Source organism: Plasmodium relictum, assembly GCF_900005765.1.
Source record: "Plasmodium relictum strain SGS1 genome assembly, chromosome: 7".
Classification (NCBI taxonomy): Eukaryota; Apicomplexa; class Aconoidasida; order Haemosporida; family Plasmodiidae; genus Plasmodium; species Plasmodium relictum.
The window spans coordinates 906,703-933,343 of NC_041685.1; the positions used below are offsets into that span (position 1 = coordinate 906,703).

Below are 26,641 nucleotides of genomic sequence, written 5' to 3' on the forward strand. Positions count from 1 at the left end.
AAAACTAATATATATAAAACTATTCCTTTCTAATTAGATGCAAGGAAATTTTAATACTTTAACTTATTAATGAATATTTAACTTTCATTTATTGTGATATCTAATCTTTTAAAAAAAAAAATGAAAAAAAATAAGGTTAAATTTTTTATTTAGTAGGAATATAATTTAGTTAAGTAAAAATGAACTATTTTTTTTTTTTTTATTTTAAAAGTAAATATGTAAAATTATAAAAAATAAAATAAAAGGTTATAAACTATATTAGGATTAGCTTGTATTCGTATGTAAAATTTAATAATAAAGTATATAAGCTAATTTTTACAAAAATCGATTTTTTTTAGTTTAAAAAAAGGAATAAATAAGTGTAATTATAAAACAATTTATTTTTAAATGTGAATTTTCTCTTTTCATTTCTTTTTTTTTTTTTTATATATATTCAAGTAAATTAGAAGTGAAATTCGAAATTCATCTCACATATATAAAATTTACATAATTGTTTTGATAAAAATCTTTATATTCCTTTTTAAATATATTTTCAAGTATATTTTTTTTTGATGGAGTTAATTTTTTTTATAATCAGGGGAAATCATTGTATTTTTCCTTCCTTCTCTAAATGAAAGAAAAAAAAAAGTAATCGACTTATTCCATGATCATAAAGCACATTGTTGATACTCATATATTACAAAAATATAATTTTTGAATACATCTTTAGCATACCTTTTAAATATTTAATTTTTACTATTAATGAATTGTTTTAATAGTAATAATACATTATTTATTGTATTTAATTTGTTTTTATCTTTATATTTCCAAATTCTCAATTGAATCAAAATGTATTAAATTCAAAAGCGCCTCCAATTAAAGAAAAAAAAAAAAAATGCATTTTGGTTATAATAATGTATGTATTTATGCAATTCATTAATGCTTTTTATAAATTTTGTTACTATTTAATAGGGTGCTAATAGACGTTTCAATGCTTATTAAATAATAATAAAATATAAAAATATTTTGTATCTCCTGTTAGAATTACTTTTATTTTAAATTTATTTTAATTTGTTTTACTTTTTTTTTTCCTTTTTATGAACACTCTTACAATAAATTTAAAAAAAAAAAAATTCATGAAAATGCACTCTAAGAAGGCAAATGAAAGTATGTAAGTTTCTTAGTAATATATACGGTTGCAACACTTGAAAAGCAAAATTTAAAGAGAAAGTATTTGTTTCATATCTTTTTTTTTATTTTATATTAAAGTGTATAAAAACTTTAAAATTATTGAAATAAAATATTTTTTTAATAAAAAAAAAAAATAAAAATAGAAAAAAATTTTTAAAAGTTGTAAATAATGTAATTTTTAGAAAGTCTTTAAATTTTACATAAAACATATAAAACTATTTCAAATAAATGCTAAAAATATAACAATTTATTTTTTTTATTCTTGTTTTACACATTTTAAACATATTTTTGCAACTCCAAAGATGTATTGGAATAAAAGAGACTCACTCAAGGTAAAAATTAAAAAAAAAAAAAGTGAAAATTTTTATTCATTCTAATAAGAAATTAACTTTACACATATATATATTATTAATTATAATTATGATTAAATGATACATAGACAAAATTAAAATTTTTTAAATTAATATATATATGATACAGAATCCATTAACCACAGAAAATTATTTTTTCTTCTATTTCTTTTTTTTTTTTTTTAAATTTCTACCAAATTTTTAATTTTCTAAGGATATAAGACTTTTTGAAAGTAAAATTTAATATTTAGTGGGCCATTAGGGGATATTTAAATAACTTAACTATTTAAAATTGCATTTTTTATATGCATACTTTTCTAATGCTGCATAAAAAATTTTATTTTTTTTTTATTTTCTTTCAATCATCTATAGGATTCTTAGAATCATCTCTTTTAATCTTAAAAAAATTATATATTTTTATGCATATATATATAAAGAAAAAATTTTTAATAAACTTCTCTTTTCTTCCTATCTTTACATATATAAATGTGTATTCTATAATATAGCAAGTTTAATATATTGATTTTATTTGTACTTCCATAAAAAAAATTAAAGAAAAAATTAATTCTATCTGGAACATCATAATAATGTGTTTTAATTCTATAAAAAAGAATATGAAAAAAAGAAAAAAAAAAAGGCGTATTTTTAAATTCCTCCATAACTCAATATGATATATTTAGATCCAATTTTTTTTTATTTGTAAAAAATATTTTTTTGTGATGTATTATTATCTGAAGAAAAAATGAGAAAAAAAATTTAGTTTAATTCTATAAAAAAAATTTTCTTTCTATTAATTACTATATATGTATATATATATATGTTCATATTATTATTATGAATGGTATTATTTATTTAATTACTACTATGAAGTGGCCATTTAAAATTAGGGTTTGGCAAAAATTCATCCGCTAGAAAAGTATAAGATATAATATGTGAAGAAATATTTTTATATGTTTGTTGATTTTCAAATAATTTTATATTTGAACTAGAAAAAACAATGTTTGTTACGAAGCAAGAATTACACTTTTGCATATATTCTATACAAAAATTATAATAATTTTCTAGTGGTTGAATAATTAAACAACCTAGAATATTAAGGTGTTGAAAAAATAACAAATCATTTTTAGTTAATCTTAACTCATTATTTCCACCATTGTCTGTATTATTGTTTTTAAAATTGTCAGAATGATAACTACTACCATGATATTTAGTATTCTCAAAATTTTTCTTCTCGTAAGTTAAATATTCTTGAGGCATAATAACTTTTACAGTATATTCTTTATCTCTGTAATAATCCAAAGCAAATTTAATACGAAAAATGTCAAAATATTTTATGTAATTATCTTTATATCGAGTTCCTATATTTTTCCCATCTAATATAATAATTTTTTTTAATAAATCATTTAAGTAACATTTTTGCTTTTGCACACTTGTATTTATATTATTATTATGAGAAATCGCATCCTCATTATTTATATTAGAAATATTCGTATTTCTTTTTGTAATATAATTAAATGGTGAATTTATGTTCGATTTTTTACTAATATCTAATATTCTTAAAGAATTATAACTTGTATTTGCATTTTTCAATGAATTAATTAAAGCGTTATTATTATTATTTTGAATATTTTCTATTGTTTGACTCCTTATATTTATTTCATCTGTATTTGGATTTTCATCAAAATTATTTTCTTTGCAAAATTTTTTAATTAATTCATTATATTTGTCCAATCTTTCATCCACATTACTATTATCTTTATTATTATCTATATTATGTATACAATTATTGCTACTTGTAATGTTTTCAGAATCTTCGAATAAATCATAATTAAAACTATTCCATTTATTTAACATAAAACTTGACTGAATTTTATAATTTTTATTGAATGATTTTATGTCATCATTTACAAAATCTTTAGGATTTTGAAGTGTATTAATAATAATATTATTGGTATTACCATCTTTATTATTATTAATATAGTAATTATTATCATAATAATTATTATCATTGTTACTATTGTTACTGTTATTAATATTATTATTGTTATCAATACTATTTATATTACAATTATTATTATCATTATTATTATTATTATTGTTACTTTTATTAATATTATTATTATTAATATCATTATTATTAAACATATTTATATTGCTATCATAACAACTTAATATATTTGAATCATTGTACATTTTTTTGGTCTTTGAAATATTACTAATAGCATCTAAATCATCTTGTTTTTGGTTATTTGCATTTAGATTATTACTAATATATAAATAATTTTTACTGAAACCAAGATGCATTTTATCACTATAAGTTTTCAATCCATATTCTTTCCCATTTTTAATATGATCACAGTTGTTATAATCATATAGGAAAGTGCTTTTTCTATTATCTATATTATCTTTTATATCATTCACAGCAAAACATCTTATATTTTCTGAATTACAAATATTATCATTAGTTTTACTTATTCCATTTATGCTTTCATTTTTTATATTAACATTTCTATTTATATAATGATCCGTATTTTCGTTATTTAATTCTATTTCATTATTTTTCACTTGGGTATTATCATATGTATGATTTTCAGAATTTTCATTAATCCTATTTAATTTATCGTTATATTTATTATTAAAAATATATCTATTAGTATTTTGATTAACCTCTCCATCTCTAATTTCATTTTTATTATTATTATTAGTAATACCACTGCTATTGGTATATTTATTACTATTTATATTGTTAGTAGTAGTATCAATATTTTCATTAGATACATTCAAAGTACTATTGGTTTTATTTTTATTAGTCTTTTCATGTAAAGGTGTATAGGAGATATTTTCAACATTCTTATTAGCACAATCACTATTAACTATTTTTAATGAATGTAAATTCATATTATTGCTATTATAAGCTGCAAATTTATTTTCAAATATATCATTTGAAGTACTAAGAACACAAGAATAATCATCATATAATCTTTTAGTAAAATTTAAGCAGTTTAGATCTTCATATTTTATATTTTCATTTTTTTCAACATTTTTTTCTATATTTGATTTCAAATATATTTTACATAAACTCTCAAAAAAAGAATTTTCATGGTCACAAATATCCTTATTTTGTATTAATGATTGAAATCTGATTATTCTCACATTTTCTTCTATTTCTTCATCATTATTAATATTTTTTGTTGCTATAATATAATTTTCTATTTGTATAGATTCTTCATTAGAATCAAATATATTTGAATGAAACATTTCATTATCTTTAAAAATATTATATTCTAGTGAATTATTTTTATCAACATTTTCAGTATCAACCTTGTTAAAATCATTATCAGGTGTATAAACGTGATTATTATTTATAATAGATTTTTCGTATAAATCATTAAAACAATTTAATTTTTTATTTGAATCATCTTTCTCATTTATAATTTCTCCATTAATTGTATCTGATTTTACAAACAAAGGTTTTTTCAGTACTACAATATCATCTTCATTAGAATCATCACAGACACTCATTTGATTTTTATTAATTTTTTTTTCAAATTCAACATTTTCACTTACTTCATCTTCTATTCTTAACTTTTTAAATCTTAAAGCACTTAAGAATGGATAAATATAAAAATCTTCTTTTAATTTATAATGTAAAAGAGAATTTTCCATTTTAATATCCTTTTTTATTTTTAAACTATATATCAAATCTTTAATGCTTTTTATAATATCGTTATATAAAAACTTTGAATCCGTATATTCTCCTGATTTTTTTACATCTGCCTTTTTTAAATCGTCTCCCTCTTTGATATTAACTTTTTTTCTTTTGTTATCTTTTAAATTATTTGAACAAATATAAGTCGTTTTTTTTTTATAATCCTCATGATACTGCTTAATAAGAGAATTTTTTTCTCTATCATCTTCTTCATTTAATTTGTTCAAATTTAAATTTTTAAGATTTTTCTCATTATTTATCCAATATAACATATATATAAATACTGATAGGTATTGTGAGTAAAAATTGAGATAAAAATACTTGCAGGATAATAAAATTTCGTGAATTAGAAGAAAGGAAAAATAAATTTGTTCATTTTTATAAATATATTTATTTATGTTTATATCTCCATAGAAAAAAAAACCATTTTTATTCCTTTTATTTTCATGTTGACTAATGATTACATAAAGTACAATGCTTAGTAAGGTAAAAATTATTAAAATTAAATTTTTTAACATTAATTTATCTTCCTTTTTATTATAATATTGAATTTTTAAATATTTATTTGTATAATATATAAATTTATTTTTTTTTTTTTCAAACTTATTCATATCAATTTTAGAAAATAATAATTTAATAATTTTGAAATAGCTAATATAAAAATTTATAATGGTTTCTCCTAATTCTTTTTCTGCTAAATCTTTTTCATTGCTATTTCTATAATCATTTTTTGAAGTGAATTTTTCTTCTAAATTTTCTATTAGCATATGAGATTTTATGTACTCTAATTTTTCTTCTTTAAGATAAATATTTTTTATTTTGTTTTTGCAATCCTTAAAAGACAAATAGTTATCATCTTTATTTTTAATATGATAAATATTCCTACCTGATTTATTTGAAATATTATTATTATTATTATTGTTACTATTATTATTATTACTATTATTATTATTATTATTCTCTTTATTTCCTTTTAAACCTTCTAATAATTTACCCATTTTTTTTCTTTCATTTAGTATGTTTTCCATGAACATAACAACAGCATCCCTATTAGGTGCTGGGTTATGTGCAATTAATGATAAAAAATAAAAAAATAAACATTTTATAGGATTACAATTTATATATAATAATGATAACTGATTAAATAAATGGCCACTACACTTGTAATAATTTAATGACTTGTAATAATTGATGCATGATTTTATTTCATTTTTTTTTTTATTTTCTTTAAAAAAGTACGACTTATATCTAAATAAATCTCCAAAAATTTTGAATGTATTACTAAGACATATTCTAGCAATTTCTAAATTATTATATAAAGTTTGATTTGCTTTATTTTCAATATTTTTCTCATTTTCCTCTGAATAAAATTTATCAATAATACTATTTACATAGTTATCGTATTCAATAGTATAATCTTTTAAACTTTGCTCACATTCATTTTCATTACAACTTTTTGCATCAATAGAATATTTATTTTGTTTATCTATTATTTTACTCATATACAAAATGTATTCATATTTCTTTTCATCATATGCTTTCTTTATATGAAATAAAATATCTTGAAAATAATTAAAAGCATCATCAATATTTATGCTCAGTGTTAATAAATATTTCTTTAAAACACTTTTATTATTATTTTCATTTTGTAAATCCTTTATTTTTTTTGTTATTGTTTTTATATTATGATAAAAATAATAAATCCATATACTATTCAAAAGTTGTGAAGCTTTCACATTATTTTCCCTCAAAAATTCAAAAAGAATATCTTCTTTTTTTTTTTTTTTTTTATCATTTATCATAATATTATTCTCTGTACCCTTAATATCTTTTTTTCTCATTATTATAATGATGAAAACATAATAAATTAATAATATTTGTTGTTTTATTAATTAAAAATAATATTTAAAAAAATATTGATTTCCTATAATCGATTGTTATTATATACAAAACTAAATATTTATATTTTTATTTTATAGGAAATGAATACCCCTCATATATATATGTCATATTCTTTTAAATCACTTATAATTTACTACTACGTATATATGTATATATATATGTATATTTTTGAAATTCTTTATATATAGTACAAGAATTCTATTTTTTTGTTTTCTATATTCAAACGGCTCTTTAATTCACGTATACTTATTTGTAACTCTTTAAAATAAATTTCAATATTAAAAATTTAGCTGAAACATATTCAATACTTTAACTTCTAATTTATGAAACTACTAAAAATATTTTTGAACTTTTCCAATAGTATATGTTCTCTTTTATTATAATTTTATGAATATATTTTTCCCATATATAAAGCTTTATGAATATACATCATTAAATCATATTTTTATATATCCAATTTACATCTGAATTATATAAAATTATTTAAATTTTCTTTCCTGAGATTTATTTGAATATATATAAATATATATTTTTATTTTTTTTTAAGGTTTTTTTAATTAAATATTTCTCTGTACATTTATTTTGTAAATGTATATAAAAAATAATACTTTAAGTATTATTAATATATATATTTTTATTTAATACATAACGTTATCATTATTCATATATTTACAAAATTAGTGTTTTATATTTTTTTGCTTTTATTCGTGTTGCATATTATATATGTATTATAAAAAATATATATAAAAATAATTCATATACATTTTTTTTTATTATTTACAAAACATTAGCTGTGCTTTTTTTTCATTATTTTTTTTTCTTATAATAAACATGTTCTATAAAAATATAGTTTATATTTTGAAAGTTTTATAAAAATTATAAAAACAATAGATAAATTTTATCTCAGTATCAGAATTAAATCCAATAAAATTATAAGAATAAAAATATATATAGAAAATTTATTCAAAAGAAAAAAAAAAAAACCAAAGTCTACAATGAAAAAAAGTTTTATGTATTATTTTATACAATTATTTTTCCCAATTTTTCTATTGGCATACTAATTATTTTTTACTTTTTATAAGTTTATGCTTCAGTAAAACATTAAATTGTTAAAATAATATTTATCAATGTTAAAAATTAAATTAAACTTAGTATGAAATATACATACAATATTTAAAAAATTTTTTTTTTTTGAAGTTTTTTTAATTTTTGTAATTTTTTTTTTTTTTTTTTTAAAATACAAAATTTCACGCGTATGGCTAATTTTTCTTATGTAATTGACCTCAAAGATGTATTTTTTTTTTCTATATATTAAAGGAAATATGCAGATATTAATATTTTTATACTATTTTGCAAAAAAAATTTTTTTTTATTGGTAATATTTTATTAAGGAAATTGGTTATTTCATTATTTTCCACTAATATTATTTACAATAGGTTCCCAGCACAAGCATTAAATAAGGAAAAAGAGAATATGCATTAGTATATGTTTTAATTAAAAAAAAAAAAAAGTACTATATTTTTTTTTTTTTTTATAACATGAAAATAGTTATGTATTGTTTACTTTAAATATTGTTTATATTTATATAGTATTGTTTTAAGTTGAATTTTTCAAAAAAAGTTTTATGTTTCCAATATTTTAAAATATTCATAAAATGGAAATGAAAAAGTAACAGAAATAAAAAATCATATAATAACTAATTTTAAATGAAGCTATTTTTTTAAAATTTAAGTATAATTTTTTATTAACTTTAATAATAATGCTTTTCTAACTCTTGCAAAATTAATAAAAACAAATATAAAATATTAATATCTTATCGCTAATTTTTTCTCATTCCAAAAATGTACAAACAAATGTTTTTTTAAAAAAATAAAACGATATAATAATGATTAGAGACTTTTGAAATATTATTTATTTTTTTTCCTTAAGAAAAAATATGCCTTTTAAATCTGAAATTTTTTTATAATCCTAAGTCATTATAAATGTGCTAGCACATCATAGTATTTATGTACGATTCATAAAATATATTATTCTTTTAATAATGTGTTCATAATTTTTTTTTTTTTTTGAAATATGTAGCTATATATCGATTAAATCTAACAATTATTTTAAATGCAACAGAAAAAAATTATTAATTTATACTTTAGGAAATAGCAACAAGAGCATTTAAAAATAACCTTTATTTTTTTGCATATTTAAAATTTTCTTTTTACGTATCTTTATAATATTTTATGTATGTGTAACTATTTCCTGTGAAATTTCATCTATTTCTCTTTATTAAAAAGCTTTCAAAAAAAAAAAATATATGAAAAGTTATTAAATGCAACAAAAAGAATTTTAATAATAAAATTTTGAATTGACACAAAAAAAATGTGGTTACAATTTAAATTTACAAAAATTAATTTTTCCCATAATTAAAGAAAAAATGCAAAAAATAAGTTATAATATATGAATTAGTTACTACAATTTTTAAATAGTAAATATTTTCTTTAAAATAGATTTTTTTTTTTATTATACTTTGCTATTTTGTTCTATATACAAAGTAATTTTTTAGAATATAAAAGTTAAATACATTTCTTAATCTCTTTTTATTGAAATTATATATAATACAAAAGTGAATGCTGTTTCATTTTTTTCTACTTAATTTAATTAAAAAGTAGATTTATATACTTATATTTAATGAAATTAAGACTGCATAAAAAACCTTTAGTATATTACCATACAATTTTAATTTTTTTTTTTTTAGTAGTATCTTAAAACAGAATGATATGTGAATCAAATTTTATTTTTTAAATGAGAATTTAATTTAACATAAAATTTATTTTATAGACTATTATGAATATATTTATTTACTTATAGATTTTTTTGTTATGTATTATTTTCTATTTTTTATTCCCATATTTCATAGATTTAATATATTTACCGAACGCGTTATTTTTTCCAATACAAATCCTATGACAATGATAAATATATGAAAAAATATTTTATTTTATTACATTACATTTTTATTTTTTGTTTATTGTATCATTTTTTTGTAGTTGGTAATAATTTTTAAAAAATGAATAAAGTGCAGAACAAATCAAAAATATATATGAATTTATTTTTGTTAAATTCTATTTATTCATTGATTTTTTTAATATTTACAGAAATTTTTTTTTTTTTATTGGATGGGATAAATACGTTTGAATTAATACAAACTAAGGAAAGATTATCTCAAATAATTTGGTGTGTTTTTTTTGTAGTACAATTAGGTGTCTTAAAAATAGCAGAAGTACTTTCACAAAATGCTGTCGAAAAGCAAATAACATGCGTTCATTATTTATTTATTATATATAGTGTTTTGCTTCCTTTATCATCTTTACTTTTATTTACCTCTTCTTTATCATGGACAAAATTAATTTACTTCACACAAGTTTTAAGTTTATCTACTTCAATAAAAATAAGAAGGTTATTAATTATTTGTCTAATAACATTAATTACTGGATGTTTACGTTTTTATCATAGCTTACCCACTTCAGACATCATATTTTGTTTTAGTCTTCTTCTAGGAGTTCATATATTAATATCTATAATAATTCATATAGCATTATATACTTTGGCCAAGCAGATTGCTTACATTAAAGAAAAGCCATTGAGGGCTTTTGATAACATTGAACCCTATTTTCATGAATTGGAAAAAAAAGCTATTTTAATAAGAAATAATTTAATTTTTCGAGAACAAAATAATATTAGTGTAGATATCCTAGGTAAAATTAGTTTATTTTTTTTTTATATAAAAATTTAACATTCAATTTATTTTTAATTATATATATATATATATATATATATATATATATATATATATATATATATATATTTATTTATTTATTTATTTATTTATTTAAATATTTTATGTTAATGTATACTATTTTTTATATAAAAATTATTATTCACTCATAAATATTTAAATTAATATTTTCATTTTTGTACCATTAATATGCTTTTTTTAATTAATGTACATTGCTACATTTATACGAATACACTTTTTTTGGACAAAAATACCATATACTATAAATAAAATTTTCAATAATAACACAAAAAAAAAAAAAAAAAATCATATTGCAATAATATATGTATATATAATTTTTATTTATAGGAAATTACTTATTTGAAGATGAATTAAATAATGGTATTAAAAGAATCAAAAAAAGTAATAAAAGTAGAGGAAGTTTAGGTGATTACAATAATGATTTAATTAATGTTCATTACGAGACTCCATTAGACATTAGTGATGTTAATTGTTCTAGTATTAACACATTTCATTCATATCTAGAAGATGCTTTACAAAATAAAAGTGCTTCTTCAAGTAAAAAATTAAAAAAAAAAAAAATAAGTGAACATGATTCGAAAAACTTTTTAAATTTCAATAATAAAAGCTTAAGAAGTAATCTTACAAATTCAAATAGCAACTTAAATCAAAGTTATAACAACCGGGAGGTAAGCAGAAGGCAATGTACTAAAAATAAGCAAATTAAAAAGAAAAATACCTATTTGCTTGATAATCCAATAAAGGATAATAACGATATCAACGTAAGTAAAAATGATTATATAAATAAGGATTATAATAATAATTTTTTAATATCACAGAATTATGAGGATGACTCCAAAAATTATAATACTGTTAAATATTCTAACTTTAAAAAGTTTAATAACAAAGTAGTAAATAGGGAATTAGAAGAGTTAAACAACAAATATTGTAGGGAAACATATAAAAAAGAAATTGTTCAAAAGCATTTTTCTTTATTACGCAGTGGACATGGGAGGTTTAATAGAAAAAGGAATATTTTACTCTCTGAAGAATTAAAAAATAAAATTAATTATGTTTATTTTGACAAAAATTATAAAATTAAAAGATCAAAAATAATACCAATATATGTATTAGAGAGGCATAATTTGAATGATCTTTCAACTTATTTAAATGATAATATATCTATAAAAATTAATAATTATTATAAATTTTATATGCTTCTTCATAAAGATTCACTTTTTATTACTGATGATGATAATAATGATATTGTGAATTTGAGTTCATTAAAAGGTATAAAAAATAACAATATATATGAAGGGAATTCCATTAGTAGCAATGAAAACTTCAAATATTGCTGTAATAGTAATAAATGTAAAAAAAGAAAAACTTTTACCCCAAAACGTAATCCTTATAAAAATTATTTTAATAATAATGCTAATATATCTAGTGAAAGATTGTTTGATGCTCTCAACTCCAAGCTAATGATCACATGTGAAAAGAGAAGAATATCTAATTTAAATTCATATTCATTGAATAAATATAATAAAAAGAGTTGTGAAAATATATTACAAAACTCTTTAAATAATACAAGGGTATTTTATTTAATAAACTCCAGTAATTTAAGAAGAAATACAAGCACAAGTGAGCCTTCATATTCAAATGTAAAAAATTATAGTACTCAGTTTTATCATCTCCATTCTCAGAATAAAATAAATAACTATTTTCTAGAAAATGATTCTAAATTTCATGTAAATAAATCAGAAAATATAAAAAATAAATTAAGTTCACAAGAATCAAGTGATAATAACTTATCTTATAATGGCATATTTTATGTAGATGATGCTTTAGATGACTCTGCTAAAACAAATGAAAGGGTAGAAAGTGAAAATGTAACTAGCCAATATAATACATTTTCATCAAATGACAATATTAGTGAAAAAATAAAAAATAAAAAGGATGAAAAAATAAAAGAAATAATAATAAAAAAGAATATGACTTTTATCAATAATACAAATGAAAATTACACAAAAAACGAAGAAAAGAAAAATAGAAGCTACTGTTTTCTATGCAAAAATAAAAAAAATAATTTGGTTGAAAGAACAAACGTAAATAGTTTTTCAAGTATCAGTGAAGGTGAAAATAGGGAAAAAAAAAGTAAGGAAAAGAACCTCCCAAAAAATAATATTCAATTTCTTAATGATAAAAAATACAAGAAAAAAAATAAAAAAATGTCTCAAGGGAACCTTAAAAAAAAAAGTGATTATGATACTTATGAAACAAGTTCAGAGGAAATGGTAGTAGGCAATGGTAAATATCATTGCAATAAATGCAGAAGAAAAAAAACAAATGAAAATTTTAAGAAAAAATGTAGTTGCTCCATTATATCTAAATTATCAATGAAAAATAAAACAGAGTCTAATATAATTTCAAATAAAAATTTTAAGGAGTTTTATGATTTTATATCATCAAATTACAAAAATAAGCCTTATAATATAGAAAAACACAAATTTTGTTATAATTTTAAAGGATTTCTTTTATCTATAAATCCTATAAGCAATATTTTTGAAAAAATAAAATCATTCTGGGAAAAATTAGATAATAAAGTTATTTATTGGAAAAAGTACAATGACATTTTATACGCATCTCAATGGAAAAATAGCATACAGGATAATGAATTGGAGTATATATTAAAATATAAAAATTTTATGAAATGGTATAATTATTGGGTAAAAAACATTTTATTTAATTACTATAAAAGAACATATATTTTAAAAATTTTCTTATATATTCTCAACGTTCTCTTAATTTATTTACAAATGCGCATTACTTATTTCTTGCTTAAAATGAATAGCAGTGAAATATTTAAGTCCCCCAATCCTTTTTATACAGGAAAACCTTTAAGAAAAAACTCCTCCTTAAATACATCCATTGATGAAAATGTATTCAATCTTTTTATTCGTATGAGAATACCCTTGCAACTTACCTTAAACATTTTATTTGTTATACCATCAATGATAGTAAAAAATTACAAAAATATAAAAATATTAAATATATTTGCTGTTTTGAATTGTTTGATAAATATATTTTTTGGAATGATGGATATTGCCTATTCTTTGAATAGCAGAATGTATAACTTAGATGGATTATACGTTATATTAAATTACTATAATATGTTCGATATATTTTTAGTTGGAAAATTAACTACAAATATTTTTTTAATACCTTTTATTACGAATTTTAATGAAAATAAAACTTCTACACTTATTTATTTTAGCTGCTTTTGTTATATAGGAACGTTTTATTATTTCTTTAACCCTTTGGAATTTTCTATTAAATTAATGTATATTACCAATTTTGTTCTTCTTATAGCTATAGCCATATCAACAAACTATTACTCAAAGTTATTCAAAAAATAAAAAAAAATAAAATAAAAATAATCATATATATTTGTGTATATATAGAGTGAATTATATTATCATAAATTTATGTTAAAATGTTAATGCATAAAGGCCTTTTATATTTAGTATTTTTAAAAAATATTTGAATACTACATAGATTCATTTTAAAAATTTTTAAGCGTAAACAAGCATATTTATATACATTTATATATATATCATTTATTTTGAATCTTTTTTTATTTTTATATTTTTTTCATTGTTATATTATTCAGGTTAATAATGAAATCTAGGAAATTATTATTTGTTAAATATGTATTACCATATTTTATTTATTTGACATTTCTGAATACAGATCCAAATATACAAATGGAAATAAAAGAAAAAAAAATTATATAATTGTTTCTTTTTTAATTTTCTATAAATTTATATTAATTTTGCTTCATGGAAGTATTTCTCGTTAATATTAGATTAACTTTATTTTAATTTTATATTATATATTTCCATTTTATTTATTAATGTTTTCATATTTTTTTTTTTTTTTTGCACTTTTTTCTCTATTTTAAAAGAAACAAATTCAACCATTTTTTTAATATTTTAATAAATAATATATTTTAATTTATTAATACATCCTTTTTTAGAAATATTTAGAAATCCATTTGTTTAAATTTATTTTTTTTTTTTTTTCAATTAAATTAAAATCTTGAAATCTAAAAGTTTTTAATAAAAATATTAAGAATATTAATAAAAATTACATATTTTTTTAATTATTAAAAAAATCTATATAAATATATCCCACCCTTTATTGGTAGTACATTTTTTTTAATTTTTAAGAAATGATGATTAAAAATTTAGGTTTAAGTTGTTGTTCAATTTCTTCTGTACCTCTAGATTATGAAGGCAATAAATTAAAAATTATTGAAAGCATAAAGAAATGTAAAGGACTAAATTGTAATATAAGAATGGGTGGAGAATTAGAATTATGTGGTGTTAATTGTAAAGATAGCTTTAAAGAAATTGAAGATATCAATGAAAATTGTTGGTTTTATTTAAGTGAATTATTAAATGAAAAATATAAAAATAAATATTTAACAGATGACATATTATGCTTTATAAGTATGCCTGTGTATTTTAAACAAAAATTATACAACTGTGAAGTAATTGTATACAACAATGAAATTATTTTAATAAAACCTAAAGAAAACATAAACAATAATGAAGATAAAAACTATTATACATCTTATTTAAAAAGTTCTTGTGGAGAAGAAAAATGCAATGTTACTGAAAGAAAAGCTATGGAAAGGATAAATTTTAAAAATTCTGATATTAAAGTTTTTTATAATAATTTTGAAAAATTCACTTTACCTAAATGCATTCAAAATATAACAAAGCAAAAGGAAACATATTTTGGAAATGCAGTAATACAATTAAATTCTTTAATAATTGCTCATATTTTTTTAGATGATTTAATTAAAATTCAAAATAATTTAATATATGCTGATGAAAATGTTACATTGGATAATAGCAATAGTGATGTATTAGAAAAAAAAGGATTATTATTTCAAAGGGATAATATAAAGTTAAAGGTAAATAATGAAATAAATCTTGATTGTGTTGATATTTTATTAGTTAATGGATATATACCTAATGAATTACATTTATTTAAAAGATATTTTATAGAGTTAATGAATTTAACAGAAAAATATCCTAATATGACTTTATGTTTTAGTAACAATATTGGATGTGATAACAACTTTTATAAATATGATGGATTTTCTTTTATAAGCCAAAACAAAAAAGTGTTGACAAAAAATGCTAGATTTTCGTTTTCAGAGATACAAGTAGCATCTGTTAATGTTTCTTTTAATAAGAAAAATAAAAATATAGAAATGTTACATGATTTAATTGGTAATAAGTATTCTATTTTAAAAATAAAAGGAAATGATCTTTTAAAAGGAAAGGGAGATGAAGAAGAAGATATTGAAAATATTGAAGTAAATTATGATGAATGTATTTTTTCTTTCAATGAAGATTTAAATATATCAATAAAAACATCTTATGAAACTTTATTGAATCATCTTCCAAAAAATTATAATTGGGTACTATATGCCCATCAAAATAACAACCTTTTACAACTTTTTAAAAATTATCATCATAATCCAAATGATTATATTTATGAATTCAATTCAAAAAAATATTCTTTGCATAATATTTACGAAGAACTAAGTTTTAACTGTGCCCTCTTTTTATGGAATATATTACATTTAACAAAATCGAAAGGCTTTATGCTTGCCATATCAGGTGGAATTGATTCATCGTTTGTAGCTTGTATGGTTTACATTTTGTCAATAATGATAGAAATTAACTTAAATGAAAAAAAATATTTGATTAATAAAGAACATTTAAGTTTAGATGACGAGTTATTTTTAAAAAAAATTAAACATTTATTAATTGATAAAGCATGTAGAAAAGATATATGTAATAAAATATTGAACACTATATCTTTGCCTTCAAAGAATAGTAGTGAAAATACAAAATTATTCTCTGAAATGTTAAGTAAGTGCCTTAATTCTTATCATATTGTTTATAGTATAGATAATACCTACGAATTTTTTAAAAATGTTGGTGAAGATTTTCTAAAGGAAAATATGAAATATAAAAGTGAAGGTGGCAGTAATTATCAAGACTTATGTTTGCAAAATATTCAATCAAGATCCAGAATGTTATTAACATATTTCTTTAGTACATTAATATGTCATAAAAGATATTTCAAATATAATTTGCATAACGAATTTCTAATAACATTAGCAACAGGAAATTTAGATGAATCCATTACTGGGTATTATACAAAATATGATTGTTCGTCAGGTGATATTAATATAATTGGTAACGTAAGTAAAATTTTAATAAAAGAAACGATGTGCCATATAGCTAATGATTCTTTTTATGATTTAAAAATTCTTCATCAAATTAATCAATATAATCCATCGGCAGAATTAAAGCCATTGGACAATAAACAGATAGATGAAAATGAATTAAACTTGAAATATGTAGAAATTAAATTACTAACCATATTAAAAAATATATATTTTTTGGGGCCATATTCTATGTTCTTTTATTTATCCAATTACTTTTGGACAAGTATGCCAAAAATAGTTATATTTGAAAAAATTCAAAATTTCTTTACAAGAGTTTTAAAAAATACTCACAAACTGTTTATTTTACCACCATCTATAATGAATGAATCATGTGGATTTCATCTCTCAAATTATGTTCACTATGCAATTATTGATTTTGAAGCATTAAAAAAAAAATTAAACTTATAGAAAAAAAAAAAATTTATTCATAAATTTTTTTTTTGCTACTTTTTATGATGTTAAAATATTTAAAATTTTATAAAAACAAAAACAAAAAAAAAATTAAAAAAATAAAAATTTAAACGTTTATATAATTATCTCATTATATATATATTCTTATAAAAAAATTTGTTCAAAAGCTTTAACTTGACTATTTATTATTTCTGATAAATTTTCTTCCTTCTTTTTAGTATTTTCTTCTTTTAAATATGTATCAAAAATAAATTTATCATCATCACTTAAGTTATGAGTATCCTCGAAATTAAGAGACGTGTTCAAAATTTTTTGATTTATTAGTCTATATTCCTTATTTGAACATATATCTTCTTTTCCTCCTTCTTTTTTTGTACTAGTTATTTCATTATCTTTATTTGCACTAAATAATTTTTTTGTTCTTTTATTTACATGATTTTTTGCTAATCCTGTAATATCCTTTGAAGTTTTTGTTATCACTGGAATTCTCACAGTATCCTTTGAATTTTTTATCTCCGTGTTTTTTTTCATATATTTTTCCGAATATTCAATTTCTCTTCTATTTTTTTCTTTTTTTGCGTTTTTTGTATTATTTACATTTTTCTTATTAAAAATATTATTTCTTTCTTTTTTGTATAAATCTGTATTTGATACATTTGAAATAGTTTGCTCATCACATTTCTTAATTATTTTATTGGAAACTTCGCAAATGTTCATGTCATTTATTGGAATCTTCAATTGAGTGCTCTTATTATCCATATTAAACTTAGAACAGTTATATTTCATTTCATTTTTAATTATGTTACTATCTCTTCTATCTACTTTTTTTTTTATATCCTTATTTTTTTCATCATTTCTATTACTTTTTTTAGTGCTTCTACTTAATAAGATGTTCTTCAAAGAATCACAGTCACAATTTTTCTCTTCTTTGTCATTCAAAAAAATTAAACTATCATTACTGCTTTTTTTTAAATAATCTCTATAATTATCAAATGTGTTTTTAATATTTTTATCTGAATTATTTGATTTCGAATCCATTTTATTCACTAATTCTGTTGATGAATTAGAATTATAACTACTTTTTTCTGATTCTATACTTCTTTTTACATGATCTATTTTCGATAAATTATATGAATATTCTCTAGATGTGTTCAAATTATTATAAAAAGAATTTTTTGAAGATGAAAAAGATGAGATGCCATTTAATTTCTCATTTTTACTGTTATTACTTCTTTCAACAGAAAATCTTTTTATTTTTGAAGAATTTTTCATATTAGAACTATTTATATTTTGATATAATGAGTTATGCTCGCTATCATTAAAAATATAATTGTTAGAAATGCCCTCCTCTTTATATAAATTCTTATTTTCATTAAAAATTATATTTTCTTCTTCTTTATAGTATTCATTTGATTTTTCTTTTAAATAATAATCATCTTCATCTTCTTTAAATAGCAACTCCATTAAAGGATAGACTTTTGTTTTTTCTATTTTTTCATCGAAATGTTCATAATAATCTTTTTTCTCAGTTTCTCCTATTTTAATATTATAATGATTTTCCTTTTTTCCTAATTTTTCACTATCAATACAATATAATCTGTTATTTTCTTTTTGGTTTATCATCATATCAACATAATCGTCTTTTTTTTCTATTTCATTTTTATAGCTTCGTAAAATATTAACATTTTTGTAATCTATATTTTTTATTTCTAGCATAATTTTTTTAATATGATTAAATGTTTCCATTTTATTTTTTTTTAATTTTAATATGTTATCGTTTTGAATAAAATTATCATTCAACTTTTTAATATGTTCAGAATAATCAGAATCAAAAATATATTCACAATCATAATTACTTGAACAAGAACTTTTTGTAGAAATATTTTCATAAAAATTAAATTCTATATTAGGATAATACTTTTTTTCTTCAAACATTTTTTTTTCAATTTTATAATTTTCTATATTCATTTTTATATTATTAGGATTTATATCAATGCACAAGTTTTCATTATGGTTTTTTAATTCTTTGACAAAATAATCCATCGTAGTTTTATCACTAGAAAAATCATAAGTTGTACTTAAATCATTGTCTACTTCCGAATTAAATAATTCTTTTTTAATATTGTCTAAATTATTTAATTTTTTTTTTTTTAAGGATAAAAAATCTTTATTGTTATAAATTTGTTTATTTCTTGGCAAATAATAATTATCATTAAACTCCCTTTTATAATCTAATATATTTAATATGCTACTTGCATAAGAATCACTATCATTAATATAATTTAAAAACTTTTTACTCATTTCATCTGATTTCTTTAAAGCACATGCTTTATAGTTATTCTTAATTTTACTTTTCTTTAATTTGATATGATTATTATTATTCTTTTCTTTTTTTTTATTAATTTTCTGATAAATATGTTTTTTACTATTTTTCATATCATCTAAACTGCTTTCTACACAATCTATATCAAAATGATTACAATCATTTGAATCGTAATTTTCATTATTATGCATATCATGACTAACATTAACATTGTTTATATCATTTACACCAATTGTATTTTCTTTTTCTATCTTTTGTGAGTTAATGCATTTTTTTATGTTGTTACATTTAAAATTGTTTTTTTTATTATTTGGTTTAATTTCATTTTTTTTATTTATTAAGTTCTGATTTATCTCTTTTAAATTTATATTTTCCATTAATTTTTTAAAATTTGTTTTCTCTTTTTTTTTTCCATTTAATTTGGTACTATTATTTTTTTCTTCTTCATAGTTATCATTTTCTTTACACCTAGATGTAACTAATGAATGTTTTTGTCTCATTTGCTTTAATTTTTCCTTATACTCCATTTTAACTTTATCTAAGTTTTTGGATTTTAAATTATTTTTCTTTTGTTCTAACTCTTCCTTTGATAATTTATATTTATCTAAATCATTTTGATTACTATTCCATTCATTTTTATGATTTACCTGTTCTGTTTTTTTATTTTTTATATACATTTTTTTTTTGGTATTTTTTTTTTTTAATAAAGGCATTAATGGTTTATTATGATTTTTTTTTAAAATTTCATTATTTCTTTGTATTACTTTTTTTTTAATTAATAATTTATTTTCGTCTTTTTTAATAATATGCGATTCACTAACTAAAGTATTATCATTATCACTTTCACTGAAATTTGTACTTTTTTTTTTCGATTTTTTATACTTTTTTATTGCTTTATCATAGAAATCATCAACTAGTGAATTGTAGCTACTATCATCATTGTTATCTATTGACTTTCTTAATAATTTATTTTCATTTGAATAACTTTCCTTCTTAGAAAATAATGAATCATTAAAATGACTATTACTATGGAAAAGTAAATTTTTCTTTTCATCTAGTTTTCTTATACTTTCTTTTTTATTTTCTTCATAATTTTTTATTATACCAATTGCAATATCGCTATAATCACTTTCACTGAATATTTTCATTTTTTTTTTTTTTTTGAAGAAAATAATTAAACATTTACGATGTTACATATATAAATTATAAAGGCATATGAAAATTTTAAAATTAATATGAAATAATATTTAATAATTAAAACACAACTTTTTTTTTTAAATATTAAAAGGGAGAAAAAATAAAAAAAATAACTTCTTTTGGCAAATATTACTTTATTATTAATTTTTTTTTTAATGAAACATAAAAATAAATGGCAAAAATTATTATGTTTTATTCATTTTTAATTTACAAATGCTATATAAAAAAATTTTTGATATTGCTTTGAATATTTTTTCTTTTTTGTTATTAATCTTAAAAATAGAAAAATTATGTATACATATATATATATATATTCTTAAAACTAAAAAGATAATTATATTTTAAAGTAAGACAAAAAGAAAAATTTTAAGTTAAATTAGGCAAAAAAAAAAAAACGAAAAAAAATACAATAAATTTTTTTTATAAATTTACTTTTTTTTATTATATACTATAATTATATAAAATATAATAATTTAACAAAAGTATTAGAGTATCTATAATATTTATTTTATTTTAACAAAAAAAAAAAAAAGAAAATATATTTCCTTTTCTAAATTTTACACATTAATTACATTTTAAATATTTAATAGAATATATATATAATATCTTTTCCATTTTTTTTTTTTTTTATCTGATATTAGTTCTTTCATTAAATTTAATTTATTTTATTCTTTTATTTGTTTTATCTTTTTTTTTTCTTCTTTATTATTGGATATTTCTTTATTTTTTCTTGATAATTCCTTATTTTTATTTAATTTTTTTTTTCTAATAATTTTTTTTTTTTCTTCTAATATTGATTCATCATCTATTCCTATTTCAATAATATCACTTAATTTATATTTTTTGTTACATATTATGCATAAGTTTTCCTGAAAATATAAACATTCAAAAGACGAAGAATGAAATATATTAATATACTTATTAAAGAAAATAATATATTTCTTTTTTTTATTTTCTTTTTTTAATTTTTGTTACATCTGTATTATTTATGTGATTAAAAACTTTTTTTGAAAATACGCAACCACATGAAAATATGCAGATCCCTCCCGATGTTGAATTAATGATTTCATTTGAAATTAAACATATTAATTTACTTTCTTCATTTAATTTATTTTTACAAACAACCAGATCTTTAAGTGAATCTATATGAGAAAATTTCTCATATATATCTCTTTTTCTCTTTTTTTTATTTTGCTTCCTAAACAAAATTAACTTTAAAATATTCTCTTTGTTATATAGATACCCAAGACGACAACAAAAAATTGGCTCCTTCAGTATTTCCTGAAAAAAAATAAGAGATGAAAAAATTTACATAAGGGTATATAAATATATATAATCATAAATATGCAAAGGTACTTATTTTATTTTTTTTATCAAAAAATGTCTACTTGTGATATTGCACAATGATTAAAATAATACTCCTTTAATTCTTTTTTGTTATATTTATTTTGGGTTATAGTAACAAGTGTATTTTTTTCATATCCTAGACTTCCAATATTTTCTTTCAATTTTTTGTTTTTCATTTTAACTAAATCAACTCGTTGAGGTAAACTTCCTCCATCTCCCCCCATTGTAAATTTTCTTATTTTTATTATCCTTTATCTTAATTTTTTTTTTTTCTGTTTTGTTATTACTTTTTTTTTTTTTTTTTCTTATATCTTTTTTTTTTTTATCTTTCTATTTACTTGTCTTTAAATAATTTTAAAATTAAAAATAGAAAATATATTATTAAATAAATACTAAGAAAAAAAAAAAAAGTGAAATATGTAAAATTATACATATTTCTTTAAAGTTTATGCATTTTATATTTTAAATTACATAAAATACATATTTATATATGAAAAATCGTTTATGTAATTTTTCAATTTTTAAATGAACCTTAAAAAAAATAAGTTGCTGTATCATTTTTTTTTTTTAATTTTTGTAATTTGAAATAATTATTCACAAAACTAATTTTCATTTCTTAATAATTAAAATAACAAAAAAAAAAAAAAAATTTACAAAAATTTTAAATCAATTTAATTATTTAAATCATAAAAAATAAAAGATAAATATTTACTATAAAAAATATATGCATATATATATTTATAAAGAAAAAATATATTTAAAATTATTTTTTATATCTTCAAAAATTTTTTAAATTTAAAAAATGGGTGAAATATACAATAAAAGGCACAAATATGTAAACAATGGTGAAAATAAAAAAAAAAAATTAGATTTAAGGAAATTATTAATAAGATTATTTAAATAATATTAGTTTTATTATTTTTTAAAAATTTTATTTGGTTGCATTTTCTTTTTTATAGGAGTTTTAATATATGAATGGGAACAGAGTATAGATGAAATAAATATATATATAAATATGAATTCTAAAATAGTGAATAAAAATGACTTAGACATAGAAATAAAAAGCAAAAGAATACGAATTGGTTTAAAAAAGATGAAAAGCTTTCTAGATGATGAATTATTTAGTGTAATTGACGAAGATTGCTCTTATTGGTTTATTGAAGATAATAATTTACATATTTTGTTAACAAAAGCAAAAAAAGGGGAAGTGTGGAGTAGTGTTTTTAAAGGTCATAAGAATTTAAATGCTGTTGATGAAGATAATACAAAAAAAAAAATTCTTTTAGAAAGATTTCAACAAGAATATCCAAATTTTGATTTTTCTTCTGCATCTTTTAATGGGCAAGTTCCTGATGCTAGAACTTTTATGGGAGGTATTAAATATTAACAAAAAAAAGAAACAAAAATTTATAAAATATATTTTTACAAATATTTATAATCAAATATTTATTTTTTAATATGTTATGTTTTCAAAAAAAAATTATTAAAAAAGGCTTAAAAATAGCCTACTATAAAAAAAAAAAAAGTTTTAAAAAAAATTAAATTTTTATATATAATAATATATATATATGTATTAGTATTTACAACAATAAAAATATACTTTTTTTATTTTGAAGTTTTACTTATATTTTATAATTTTTTTTTTTTTTTAAATTATTTTACTTAATCCTTTTTTTTGTTTTTTTTTTTCGTTTTTCTATTTTATTATTTTTTTTTTATAATTGTCACTTTTAATAATATATACATTTATATTTATATGTGTATTTTTTTAAAACTTTGAGTTTATTTATGATCCTCTATCATATCTAGTAACAAGCTCCTTCTTTCAAATAGTGCTTTTGCATTAGTATCTTCTAAATTTTGTTTTATCAAAGAATTTTTTACATTATTTGCTTGCTGTAATTTTAAAGCTTTTCTGCAGTTATTAAAATTAATAAAGCTATGAAGGCATTTATATTCTCTATCAAGTTTATTTAGTTGATAATTATTTTTTAAACAACGAAAGTAAATAGATCCTACTAATCTACAAGGATTATCTACTGTAGTACTTTTATTCCACATGTTATTATAATAATCTGCCTTATATTCTCTTGCATCTATGCTTAAATTATCTTCTATTTCTGGTTTACCATTTACTATGTCATACCACATCATCTTATCTTTCAAATTAATATTATTATTTATTGATAAACCAACAAAATTATAATTATCAAAAAGTTTTTTTAAAGAATAATTCAATTCCATATTTAATCTTCTTTTAATAAACCAATTTTTTAACTCACTTTCAAGTGAATTTATTTCGCTTTTTATTTTAAACAATGCATTATCCTCATTTTCAAATTTTTTAATATCTGTACTCATTTTTTATATGCTTATTAATTTTTCAACAAATTTCTTTTCGTAAATATTTATTTTACTTAAAATATAAATACTTAATCTCACCAAGTCAGTTTTTATAAATATATTCATTTAAAAAAGAGGGAAAATTTTTTTTTATTTTAAATTTAGTGAAATATTTAATTTTGATTTTTTTGGAATATTTACTATTAATTCAATAGAAATTTTTATGTTATTAAAATACTTATTATTTATTTATTCAAAAATATTCTTTTAATTTAATAAAATATTTATTTTGAATTTATTCAATTTATGTTTTTAATTTATAATATTATTTTTTTTAAGTCAAAATGCATTTATTCATAATTTAATTAAAAATATTTGTTCATAATAAAAAGATATGTTTATATTTTTTTTAATTTTTCTTGTTAGAATCAACTTAAATATTTTTTTTTTTTTTTTTTTGAATTAATTTTAATTTTTTTTCTTTATCTTTTTTAATTTAAAGATAATTAAAAATTTTCTCTAACAAAATTTCGAAATTTTTTTAAAAATGATACAAGTATTCCTATTAATATAATTGAAATATCCCGTATCAAAGTATTAATGAAAACCGGAGCGTTACTAATAAAAATTAATAAAAAAAAAATACAAAAAAAAAGCCTTTTAAAAAATGTACAAAATTTTAGTTTCCAATTTTCTAATATTTTTTTTTTTTAAAGAAATATAAAAAAGAAATAATAATTTTAAAATGCATAATTAAAAAAACATACACTAATTCTCTTATAAGCTCTTTTTTCATAATAGATCTACTTGCATATTAATAAGAGTACCTCTTATTATTATTAAGGTTTTTACTTTATTGTACATATAAGATAAAAATTTGAGAAAAATACATTTAAAAGAAAAAAAAAGATGAATCAAATACTTCATAGTAACAAAATATAAAATTTTTAATTTTTATTTAATTTTATTATTTGAGAATATTTGGGAATATTTTAGAACAATTGGGAATATGAGAAATATAAGCATGAATAAAAATTTCTATTTAAAATAAAAAGAAAAAAAAGAAGACATCTCTTTTTTAAATATTAATTTTTTATATGATTTTTTTATTTTCTTTTAAATTTTTTCATAGAGTTTATTTATTTATTTATTCATGTTATTTTATTTTATTTTTTTTTTTTTTTTGTCTTCATTTTTATTAAAGCTTGCATTCTTTTAGTTTGAGTCACTATTAGATTTTTCACTGACATTTTTTTTAAAAAATACGATGAAAAAAAAAAAAAAAATGCGTTCAAAAGGAAGTTTATACAATTTTTTTCTAATTACTAGATGTACATACATTATATATTCTAAAAAAATAAAAAAAATATTTCTATAAACCATCTTTTATGACATGGAAAATCGATATCATTCACTAAATTCATTTAGATTTTATATTATGAATATATAGATATATACATAAATATATAAATATAATTTTTTTTTTTTTTTAGCCCAAAACTAATAAAAAAAAAAAAAAAAAAAGTAAATAATTGAAAAAAAATAAGAGCGACAAAAATACATATATACAAATATTTTTTTTTTTAATTCTAGAATTATATTTGTAAACCTTTCTTAAATTTTCATATTAAAAAAAAAGAAAAGAAATTATTATAATATTATTAAATGCTTATTTATATTTAAAAAAGTTTGCTAATTTTTATTTTATTATTAATTTTATATTTCTATTCAAGAATATATAACTTTACTATTATTATCTCAAAAAAAAAAGTAGGCACGTATTTTATGT

The 26,641-nt window shown here is 18.3% G+C and overlaps 7 protein-coding genes across 7 annotated transcripts; 3 read left to right on the plus strand and 4 right to left on the minus strand.

The window, feature by feature from the left end:
- Positions 1-2,372: 2,372 nt before the first annotated feature.
- On the minus strand, positions 2,373-7,070 carry PRELSG_0724100 (conserved Plasmodium protein, unknown function; the record flags this gene model as incomplete). Its single annotated transcript, XM_028675943.1, has 1 exon — positions 2,373-7,070. The coding sequence occupies one exon, from the start codon at positions 7,068-7,070 to the stop codon at positions 2,373-2,375; it is 4,698 nt and encodes a 1,565-aa protein (XP_028532482.1).
- A 3,119-nt stretch (positions 7,071-10,189) lies between these two features.
- PRELSG_0724200 (conserved Plasmodium protein, unknown function) lies at positions 10,190-14,712 on the plus strand (the record flags this gene model as incomplete). Its single annotated transcript, XM_028675944.1, has 3 exons — positions 10,190-10,877; positions 11,267-14,318; positions 14,589-14,712. 3 exons carry the CDS (start codon positions 10,190-10,192, stop codon positions 14,710-14,712), a joined length of 3,864 nt encoding a protein of 1,287 aa, XP_028532483.1.
- A 440-nt stretch (positions 14,713-15,152) lies between these two features.
- Positions 15,153-17,639, plus strand: NADSYN (glutamine-dependent NAD(+) synthetase, putative; the record flags this gene model as incomplete). Its single annotated transcript, XM_028675946.1, has 1 exon — positions 15,153-17,639. The coding sequence occupies one exon, from the start codon at positions 15,153-15,155 to the stop codon at positions 17,637-17,639; it is 2,487 nt and encodes an 828-aa protein (XP_028532484.1).
- A 147-nt stretch (positions 17,640-17,786) lies between these two features.
- PRELSG_0724400 (conserved Plasmodium protein, unknown function) lies at positions 17,787-21,113 on the minus strand (the record flags this gene model as incomplete). The annotated part of the gene is made up of 1 exon (XM_028675947.1): positions 17,787-21,113. One exon carries the CDS (start codon positions 21,111-21,113, stop codon positions 17,787-17,789), a length of 3,327 nt encoding a protein of 1,108 aa, XP_028532485.1.
- A 714-nt stretch (positions 21,114-21,827) lies between these two features.
- On the minus strand, positions 21,828-22,733 carry PRELSG_0724500 (replication termination factor, putative; the record flags this gene model as incomplete). Its single annotated transcript, XM_028675948.1, has 3 exons — positions 21,828-22,031; positions 22,138-22,431; positions 22,551-22,733. The coding sequence occupies 3 exons, from the start codon at positions 22,731-22,733 to the stop codon at positions 21,828-21,830; spliced, it is 681 nt and encodes a 226-aa protein (XP_028532486.1).
- Positions 22,734-23,311: 578 nt separating this feature from the next.
- Positions 23,312-23,896, plus strand: PRELSG_0724600 (CS domain protein, putative; the record flags this gene model as incomplete). Its single annotated transcript, XM_028675949.1, has 2 exons — positions 23,312-23,354; positions 23,469-23,896. 2 exons carry the CDS (start codon positions 23,312-23,314, stop codon positions 23,894-23,896), a joined length of 471 nt encoding a protein of 156 aa, XP_028532487.1.
- A 395-nt stretch (positions 23,897-24,291) lies between these two features.
- PRELSG_0724700 (conserved Plasmodium protein, unknown function) lies at positions 24,292-24,870 on the minus strand (the record flags this gene model as incomplete). Its single annotated transcript, XM_028675950.1, has 1 exon — positions 24,292-24,870. The coding sequence occupies one exon, from the start codon at positions 24,868-24,870 to the stop codon at positions 24,292-24,294; it is 579 nt and encodes a 192-aa protein (XP_028532488.1).
- Positions 24,871-26,641: the final 1,771 nt, after the last annotated feature.